Below are 11,392 nucleotides of genomic sequence, written 5' to 3'. Positions count from 1 at the left end.
AAAATAAAATATAAATTAACACATGAAATTAAGGTTAACAAATACAAACAAATAAAAATATAACGTACACAATATAAACAATGTATATTATGTATATAAAAAACGTACGTAAGCATTATGTACACTATAAAATTCACTAAACATACGTATATATACAATGCGCGCAATTATGCATCTCTCAAACCTTCTTAAAAGCATATAAAAAAATAAAATAAAAATACACTTTTAAAAAAAAAAAATTAAAAAACATGTTAAAGTGAAATATGTGTTATATATAAAAAAATAGGTATTTCTTTTTTCTGTAAATGAACACATACCTTCTAATTAAATAAATACACGTACGTACGTTTATGTATGTATGTATAAATGTATGCATATATATAAATGTACATATATATGTATGTGCTTAAAAAGATTGCAAAAAACACAAATTTAAATTCATTCATTGCAAGTATATGTATATAAATGTATACATGTATATATATTTTTTTTTTAATATAAAAAAGCGTTATATGTTGAAGTTCTAAACAGGGAAAAATTCTAACGTAAAGATGATATATACTAACTTTCAAGAAAAAATATAATGAAAACAATGTTCTTATCTTATATACGAATGCGTACAAAATTACGTAGATCAATAACATGAAGTTTTCTCAATACATAATCAAGTGCGTAGTGGCTATGCAATGTATAAATTGTGCTATATTAAGAAAAATATAAATTCAGTGAATATGCAAAATTATATATACATATGAATATATATATATATATATATATTACCTACGTTATATATATATGAATTTATGTATATACATATATATATATAAATGCATATATATGTACGAAGTTATGTACTTACGTATTATATATATATGTATAAATCATTAAGAACGAAATAGCATATTTTTAAATGAGAAAAATAACATTTGTATATGACTTTGTTTAATTATAATTTTACATGTATAACACGCAGGAAAAAATTATTGTATTTATTGAATATTTATTTTTTTCTTTATTCAATGCGTAAAATATGAAATTAATTTACATAAAAATAATTTTATGTTTTTAAAATTTTCTCATACTTAAAAGAAAGGAGGCACTATATTTGTTATACATTATTTGTTTTTTGTTATTATTTTTTTTTTTTTTTTTTGAAAGTGCGTGCATAAGGTATAAAGGCACATGAAAGGATTAAGGTTTTTATGTTGCCTTTAAGAGAAAGAATTAGAACAAGGTTAAAGGAAAAAAAAAAAAAATGTATATATATGTATTATACATACTTATGTAATGTATATATTTGCATATACAGAGTAAGTATAGTAGTACTTATACTTAAAATTAAAAAACAGAATAAACATAAATCTTTTAGCAAATGAGGGGATGTGAAATGAAAAATATTTAAACGCAGCGATGTAGAAAATATCTAAGTTAAAAAATTTAGGCTCGTATGTATACAAGGACGACTCTGTATAAAAAGCGTATTTGTATTTAAACATGTATATATATATATATATATTGCATTTGTGTTATAGTTAGAAACGTAAATATAACGACGTACATATAGCATATATTGGTATACTTGTGATGAGGTGAAAGGCTGACATTAAAAAATAATTAGTATTCATCTAAGTGAAGTTTTGAATATAGTAAGTTATGCATATATTAAAAAGGAGCAAAAATTTAGGTTTTTATAATTTTGTAGAATGCTTAAATATAAATAATGTTTAAAAAATTGTACGTGGAAGTATTGTAACTAAAGTGTGGGCAGTAGCATACGCTAATGTGGATACACGGCATATTTGTTATTAAATTATGCATATATATATATTTTACTTATATATATATATATATATATATATATATTGTATGTATGTATATATATTGTACGTATGTATGTATATATATTTTTATGTTTGCATATATAAATGTCAAAAGAAAAAAAAAAAAAAAAAATTCATTTAATTTCATCTTTATGAAAATTCTTTAAAAGGTTAAAAAAAAAAATTAAATTAAAAAAAATGCCACAAAAAAATGAATTATTACATTTGGCCTTATAATATTCTTTTCCTCTAGGGTATATTTTGCATACTATACAAAGGTTATATATATTTATACATATTTACACGCGATTTACATTTGAATGTTTATTTTTCTTTTATTAAAAGAATTAGTGAATAATGTATATGGGTGTTCTGCAGAAAACAAATTTTTTGTTTTGATTAAGAAAATATGGAGCTTTATAAAAATACCAATAATATTTCGACGTTATTTCATAGATGAAACTTGAACGTAATAGATACGTAAAGGTATCAATATCCACACCCATATATATATGAACTTATATATATATATATGCTTATATATGTATGTATTTATATATATATTTGTATACATATGTACAAGCATTTATATATATGCATATGTGCTTAGGCTTATATATGAAATCTGTAGGGGGAGGTGGAAAATAAGCATTTGTAGATTTTCATAACCCCATATTTGGACAATACTATTTTTTTTTTTCTTTTTCATTGAGTCAAGTATATTTTGTTAACTTTTAATTTATCTTATATAGTATTCACACCTTCAAATTAATTGTGTGAGACATAAACTTTGGAGGGAATGAGTATAAAAGGGGTTCTTTTAATAACGATTGATAGTGACTATATATATGTATATGAAAAATTAAAAAATTAGCTTAAATATATTTTTATTCTCTTTCATTACAAATTTGTATATTCTCAAATGGGGAAGTATACCTATGCAGAATACTTGTGAAATTTGGAAAGGCGTACAAACATATATCCATAACTGAGAATATGTATATATACATAACTGCACATATAACGGCATACATAATAACGTATATACATAGATAGATACATGCACGTATATGAAAGTACCCTTTTTGATAATTGCACTTTTTTTAATGCCAAAAATGAAAAAAAAAATTAAAATAAGGTAGCAAAGGAATAGTTGTCTTTACTTTTAAAATTTGTATGCACATATGTACCAGGGAAACTTGCAATTACAAAATACTAGGTCAGTTAAGAAGTATATATTATTTTTTATTAAATTAAAAAAAGGACATAAAATATGGTGCAATTGATTCTTTTTTTTTTTTTTTTTTCTATTTAAATACAAAAAAATTTAATTATTAAAATGGTTCAAAAAAAAAAAAAAAAAAGAAAATACAATTACACAGTTCGGATAAATGTGAAAATTTCCTATTTTTACCTTCCTATAAATTAACTGTAAACCCGAGAAATATTTAATAAAAAGTTTTTTCGCTTTACGTGAACGGAGTTTTTGTACATATACCACAATGAAAAAAAAAAAAAAAGAAGATAAAGGAAAAAAATATAATTTACTTCAATTAAATTAAAAAGGGGAAAATGGCACAGATACTAATGTTCAAATAGAGCATTTGAGGGAGAGAATGAAGCATAAAAAGTAGTAATAATAATGAAGTACATATAGTAATGTTCAAAAAAAAAAGATGGCAGAGAGGCACTACACTTTAAAGTTTACAATTTTTACAATTACGTGCAAATATAAGATAAATGCTATTTCTTAGAGTATAAAAACTTGTATTAATATACAGTGGTTTTTTTAAAAAAAAAAAAAAAAAATTAAGATCGTATTTTTCACCATTCTATATTAATCTCAATAATATATTAGTAGTATGCTACATTATACCACCTCTAAAAAGTAGTTAATATGTTTGTGAACAAAGGTGCTACACTTATAATGAAGTAAAAATGAGTAAAATGCATGGATAACATATATACAGAAATAAATTACTGTGTGTGGGCATATAAATATTTGTTGAAATAATACACACATGTATGCGTGTGTATAAATGTGCAGGTTTTTGTAAAGTGTGTGCCATATTTTGCAAAATGAGCAAACACTTAACAAAAAATATAAGATATATAAAGAAAGTTTAATTAAATATGAATGAAAAAATTCATCATTACAGAAAAAAAAAAAAGAAGAGAATCATCTATAAAAAAAAAATATATATTCTTTTAAATATATATAATATATATATATTACACAAAAAAAAAAAAAAAAATTCAAGAAAAAATGTAGTTATGTGTAAGAGAATTCTTCAACTACGTAAGTATATCATATATTTGGTAAAAATAAATGCAACATAAATGCAAAATGTATACAAAAAACACAAAAAAAAAAATAATTTGGAAAAGAATATTAAATAATTCCTTATATTGTTCATGCTCTTACAAACGAGCACGGGTCATGTGCTTAAAATAATTTAACGGAAAAAAAAATATATCGCATTGCAAGTCATAAGCAAAACATACAATTTGTGAAATTTAAGACTTTACAAAAATATGATGGCATGACAGGAAAACGCTTCACGTCTTTCCTAAGGGCATAAAGAGGAAGACTTAATTTTTTTCTTCATTATTCTTTATTTTTCTGCTTTGTTCCTTATTTTTCCTCATTTTTTCCCATTTTTCCTCATTTTTCCTCATTTTTCCTCATTTTTCCTCATTTTTCCTCATTTTTTCCCATTTTTCCCTATTTTCCCTCATTTTTTCCCATTTTTCCTCATTTTTTCCCATTTTTCCTCATTTTTTCCCATTTTTCCTCATTTTTTCCCATTTTTCCTCATTTTTTCCCATTTTTCCCTATTTTCCCTCATTTTTTCCCATTTTTCCTCATTTTTTCCCATTTTTCCTCATTTTTCCTCATTTCCCCCCTTTCTTCACCTTTTTTGAATATTACAATCTTCACGTATTCCTGGTGTACACCTTGCACGCGAACAACGACGAAGTAACTATTTTCGCTTCTAACAAGTTATAAAGTTCAGCTTTTCCTATTATTCGGATGATGCATAAAAGTACTCAAAAAAGGTTGGCCTTTTCGTAAAGAACTGAATTACCTACTTTATCAACGGGGAACATATGATGAAAAGACTTTAAATCAGCATTATTTGGAAAGCGAAAAAAAGTGAGTACACATGAATTAATCTCTTGCATTTTTTCTACTAGAACTAGATGAGAAGCATTTTTAAATATAATTAGATGACAATTATTAAAAAATTTGGACGTATTTTTAAAAACATGAACATTACAAATATTATCCTTCTCACCACATAATATTAAAACTGGTAAATGATTAAGACCAACCTCCTTAAAAATGTCATGAGCACTCCACATTTTTAAATTGTTAATACATCCTAGTATAGAATGCGTAATATTTTTCTTTACAAATACTTGCCACATTATCCTATTATATAAATAGTCTGAAGAATCACTATTTGTTATATCATTATTTTTTGAATCATTATTTTTCAAGGTACTGTTTTTAAAATTATTATATTTAGAACCTCTGTTTTTGAATCTCTTCTTTTTTATAAAACACGGTAACATGAAAAAAGAAGAAATATTAATTAGGAAGGGGAACATTTTTAATATTTTCAATACAAACGGTTTTTTTTCTAAAACCCCAACAGGAGAAATTAAAATAATTTTCTTTACTTGTTTGATATACTTTTTTGCAAAACTTGTAGCAATAACACAACCCATTGAAAAACCTATCAAGTAAAAATCTTTATGTAACAGTTTTAAATGATTTAACAATTCTTCTGTTTGTGATAAAAAAAAATCTATACCATATGTTCTTTTTCTATGATTATATTTCGGACAAGCTGATAATCCATGTCCATATAAATCAAAGTTAAGTACTTGAAATTTGTATTTTATTAACATTTTTTGTATTTCCAAAAATGTTAAATTTGTTCCATTTAATCCATGAAATGTTATAACCAATGTTCCTTTACTTCTTCCCTTTAAGTCATAATTTACTATTCCATATTTCCCATAAAAAACTTTTCTATATACAAAAGGGCATTTAATATTTTTCTTCCTCAAATATCTTGGAACTTTATACGTAATGAATTTTTCTTCCTCATTTGTTCTTTCTTCACCTTCTAGTTGTTCACCTTCCTTCCTTTCCTTTGTGTGATATTTCTCCTTTTCATTTTCATGAGCATCATCTTGATCATCATTAAAACAACTACTTTTTTTTTTGTACCTTTGTATTATTCTATGCTTTAAACTCCATTTTTCTTTTCTCCTACTTTTTTCACTCTTTCTTCCTCCTTCATCTCTGCTACACATCCTTTCATTTATGCTTATTGTTGATGATATGATGGTATTGTTTTCATTGCTACATGAATGATCCAAGGGACCGATTTCATCATTACAAGAACAAACTGGATAACTTTTTCCATCATCCCTTGAGCTAATTATGCATTTTAAAGCAGTTAAATATTTTCTACGCACCTTCTTTTTACTATCACACACTTCCAATTTTTCTTCTTCATGATTTTCTCTTTCTATTATTTCAATTTTTTCCGAAAAATTTACATCCTTTTCTTTTAATTTTTTTTCTTTCTTCTTCTTCTTATCATGATGATCCTCCTTTTCAGTTGTTGTTATTTCGTTTAGTAAGGAGGTGATGTTCTTATTCTCCAAGTCTTTACCATTTTCGTCACTTGGAAAAAGCATAAAAGTATTCTTTTTTTCTTGCTCATTTATTTTTATCATATTCACGTTTTTACTACTAGTCCCTAGAATATTATATTCCTTTTTTTTTTTTTTTTTTAATTTTATTATATTCACTTTGTCATCCTTCTCCTCCACTTTTTCTTTACTTTCTTTTATTTTTTTTATTATGCCATCTTCGCTAAATGATGCCTCACTTTTCCACTTCATCCCTTCATCTTTCATAGTGTATTCTTCCCCGTTTCTGTTCCAACTCTTGTTATATGTTATTTCTACATTTTTATAGCCTAACTGATCTGCTAAGGGTATTTCACTCTCTTCATATATTTTATCTTTATGATGTTCTACTTTTTTTTTTTCCTCTCCATTTTCCTTTACACATTTATTTGCGCCTCTTTCATCGCTCATCCGTTCATCCATCAACTCCTCATCTATCACCTGTTCACTCTTCATTTTTCGAGACCCGCTTTAACCTCTATTCCATTAACAATTTACCTTCTACTCCTTCACTTCAACTCCTTCAATTATTTTTTTTTACTTTTCCCTTCCGTTCTTCCCCTCAATTTCCAGCCTTCAAAATTGTGTCATGAATATCGTTCAAAGTCTACGTTATTCTGTTTTATGCTTGCAATTGTTTCCATGTATTTATATGCCCATATTTATATTATTTGTGCTTAAACATAAATACTCTATTATATATGTTCAAACAGCTTATTATGGAATAAATAGATAACAAATTTACAAACACATCAAAAACAAAAAGACGTAGGAGTTCAACTTACTATATAAATATTAACAAACATAAAAGTGCTGTTAACCTAAATTGAATATTTTAAATATATAAAACAAAATAAGCAGAATAAATAATATCCATTTACGATATAAGACAAGACATAAAAAAAAAAAAATAAAATACTGAGAAAAAAGAGCTAAATTTTCAAATATTTATAATATATACACTTATTTAATTTGCTTTTTCTTTTTTTTAATATGTACTAAATATAAGCTAACTGTACAGAATAAACTTCTTTTTCTTATTCTTCCTATTTTTCTTTCTCTTTCCTGTGTTTTTTTTTTTTTTTTTTTTTTTTTTTTGCTTATAATTTGACCAAACCCTCTTTCCTTACATTAAGATGATGTATTCATGTTCCAAAATAAAAAGTCAGGTTATATCTAAACAGCATATATATAGCTTTTTATCTTTTCAAATAATATTCTTCGTTTTTACAAGTAGTGAATTTAATTAAATAATATATAGCTGCATATATCAAACGTATTTACCATCTGTTCTTAAAATTTGATATATAGCGAAAATACCTGAACATAATGTCAATCCGTAGGAAAATATTTGGAGTGGAAATTTCCTTAAATGCAACGTATGTTTATAAAAAGTGCAATCGAAAAATAAAAAGAGGAATAAATTAAAACAATAATGAGAGAAGCAAAAAAGCTTAAAATGAATTAAATCTTAAATCACTAGAAATTTGCTAACCCCAAAATTATAAGAATAAAAAAGAATAAGGTAAAAATCAAAAAAAAAAAAAAAAGGGAAAAATGATAAAATGAAATAGCGAAATGATGAAATAATGAAATGATAAAATAATAAAACAATAAAAAGCTAAAACTAAAAAACGATAAAATGATGAATTATATAATACAGCAAACTTTGCAAAAAAACTTCAATAAATTTCTGGCTTCGTAAATTGCGTTCATAAAGTGAAGGCAAAACGATTTGCTGACTTATGAGGAATTGATACTACATGCCTTTAATTCGGTTTATGATATATATATATATATGTATTATAAACTATAAAAATTTTAAATCATTATTTAATTATACTAATCGTAAAAAGTATTTTATCATCAATTACGTTTATAAAATTCTATTCGACGAATATGTTTGTGCTAAATAAAACTACAATTAATTATGAGGTAATATATAATTACTCGACTTTTGAAGGAAAAAAAAAAGAAATAAAATAAATATAAATTTAACCAAAACGGACGTTTCGGAAATTTAAGGGGAAAAAAAAAAGAAAAGAAAAGAAAACATTTTTGTGTTTAATCTTTTTTTATATATGTAAACATTCTAATTTAAATGTGAAAATTCATTTTTACGTTCACAGGGAAGTTATTCATTGATTTTTTTTCTTTTTTAAAAAAATTCAAACTGTAGATATTTTCATTACGTATATGTACATTAGAAAGTACTCATATATAAAATGCGTTTATAATACATATATATGCTAATAATAATAATACATTTTTTTGTATTCCCATTATCCATATTTTAATTTACGCTTATTCTTAAAATGACAAAAAAAAAAAAAAAATTAATGGTAAAAATTTGACAATTTTGACATTTCCATGTATTATGTATTAATTTTTTTTGAGTAATTTATGGTATGTATAAATAGGACGTGTACATAATATTTATATATATACATAAATATGAATGATGATAAACCTCATGTAAACGATTGGAAAAAAGAGAACACATTATAAAGAATTTTTTTTAAGGAATAATATATAACATTGTAATAACATTAAGAAGTGATTACTTCAAAAACTGAAGGAATAATAATTATTGCAAAAAATTAAATGAACAAGAAAATTATAATAAAATAAAAAATAATGCTAAATTATGTTTTAGGAAAATTTGCTCATTTTAACACATGTGAATTATATACGAAAAGGAACAGTTAAAAGTATAATGCTATATTAATTAATTATATTAATAATGATTAGAATAAAAAAAAAAAAAAAAAGTTGACACATAAAAATTTTTAAATTGAGGTGGTATTATAAGTCTTGACAACGTAGAGAAAAGGAATAATAGTGAAATAAACAAAGAAATGGGAAAATCGGAGCAGCGTTTTGAAATGGAAAAGAGTAGTCCTTATGATACTGATTCAGGTGAAAAGGAAAAAGTATTATTGACTGCAGAAAATTCTTCAGACAGTACAAAATTAAGGAAAAATTGTTATATAAAAAACAGTATAAATGTATTAAATTCAGGTAGTAAGTGTAATAAAAAGAGAAAAATTGAAGCAAAAGGGGAGGAAACAAAAGTTAAGAGAGGGAGCAAAAATACGGAAAACGATGAAAATGATGAAAACGATGAAAACGATGAAAATGATGAAAACGATGAAAACGATGAAAATGATGAAACCGTTGGGTACTATGTGAATCTGAATAATAATGACAGAAATAAACAGGAAGAAAAAAATGGGGAAATTATAAAAAACAAAGAAACAACAGAAACATCAGAAAAAACAGAGAAAACGGAAAAAACAAATACCGAACTTGATAAAGTGGATCCCATCCCAGACGAATATAGCACCAATTTAATCATAAACAAAGGAAAAGAAACAGATGATGATACAAAAAATGGGAAGAATACTACTACAGAAGTAAAAGAGGTACAGAACAAATTTGAAATAGGGCAAAGCACCAAAAAAGACATTAATAAAAATGATGAAAAGAAGGCTGATGATGTTATTAAAATTGCTATATATAAAGAAGTCCCTGGTGAGAATGATATAAACAGTGAGGAGGAAATTAAAGAATTAGAAAAAAGCAGATTTTGTGAAAATGAAAAGTTAAACAACGATATTAAAGAGAATAAAAAAATAAAAGAGGGGAATAAAAACAAAGGGGCTTATGTCCAATCCGAGGTAAGTCATAAGAAAAAGGATAATGTTAAATATTTTATTGATTATAGGAATTATAGAAGTAAAAACAATGTAACCTTTTCAACGAAATATAAAGATAGTTGTATAAACTTAAGTAATGACAAACTCACATGTTATGGAGATAAAGGATGGTCAAGTGTTTTTGTGAATAATGGTGCAGATATTGGTAAATGGTATTATGAAATAAAAATTGAAAAGCCTGTACAAAATTTTAATTTCTTAGGTTATAAAGATAAAATAATAAAAATAAATCCACATATAAGAGTAGGTTTTGCGTGTAGATATATGAGGTATGATTATCCCATAGGAACAGATAAATATAGCTATTGTGTTAATAGTAAAAATGGGAGAATATTTAATAGCTCCATAAGTTATGATTGTATGGATCCAATTAAAGTGGGTGATATAATTGGGTGTTATTTAAATTTAAAAAATAAAAATAGTTACAATTTTGATCCAAGATCAGATAAAAAATTATATGAATATTTGCAAAATGGTATTTTATGCGATCCAAAGCACCCACCTGCTTTAAAAAAGAATTATGGTTCGTCTATATTTTTTTCCTTAAATGGACAAATAAAAAAAAATGCTTTTTTTGATATATATGAAGGGTTTTATCATCCCTCTGTTAGCTTATATATGGGCGCATGTGCGCGAATTAATTTAGGGCCACATTTTACGTACATTCATTTAAATGACTATGTCCCGTGTATATTTATGGAACCGCCAATTATTTTGTGAAAAAGGGGAAAAAAACGAGAAGATAAAAAATGAAAAGATAAAAAATGAAAAGATAAAAAAAAAATGTATGAACGGTTCAGAATATTTACATGTATATACATTTTTTTTTTTTTTTTTTTCTATCTCTATAACCTTCATACATTTTTCTGTGTACATTCAAAATTTTAATTACCAAATGCGTAATAGTAACCCACGATTTATTCCATTTTATAAATCTTTAATTTTCTTTTTCCTATTATTGTTCCATGAATTTTTTTATATAAAATGTATGTGCATATGTGTATATTTAGTACATATGTGTATATATAAATGAATGCTTTATTTTTTTTTTTGTAATTTTGTTTTTGTGCTGTCTTAAAATGAGCAAAAATAAACTATCCTGCTTTTTCTGGAATATGTTCATTCCACGTTTATGCATGT

At 24.8% G+C, this 11,392-nt stretch overlaps 2 protein-coding genes across 2 annotated transcripts; one reads left to right on the top strand and one right to left on the bottom strand.

Moving 5' to 3' along the window:
- Nucleotides 1-4,871: 4,871 nt before the first annotated feature.
- On the bottom strand, nt 4,872-6,989 carry MKS88_001320 (alpha/beta hydrolase; the record flags this gene model as incomplete). The annotated part of the gene is made up of 1 exon (XM_067214237.1): nt 4,872-6,989. One exon carries the CDS (start codon nt 6,987-6,989, stop codon nt 4,872-4,874), a length of 2,118 nt encoding a protein of 705 aa, XP_067074692.1.
- A 2,402-nt stretch (nt 6,990-9,391) lies between these two features.
- On the top strand, nt 9,392-10,972 carry MKS88_001319 (SPRY domain; the record flags this gene model as incomplete). Its single annotated transcript, XM_067214236.1, has 1 exon — nt 9,392-10,972. The coding sequence occupies one exon, from the start codon at nt 9,392-9,394 to the stop codon at nt 10,970-10,972; it is 1,581 nt and encodes a 526-aa protein (XP_067074691.1).
- Between the last annotated feature and the right edge of the window lie 420 nt (nt 10,973-11,392).

This window comes from Plasmodium brasilianum, chromosome 5 (genome assembly GCF_023973825.1).
Source record: "Plasmodium brasilianum strain Bolivian I chromosome 5, whole genome shotgun sequence".
Taxonomy (NCBI): Eukaryota; Apicomplexa; class Aconoidasida; order Haemosporida; family Plasmodiidae; genus Plasmodium; species Plasmodium brasilianum.
The sequence above is the reverse complement of the archived record's forward strand: the minus strand, read 5'-3'. Positions and strand labels throughout refer to the sequence as shown.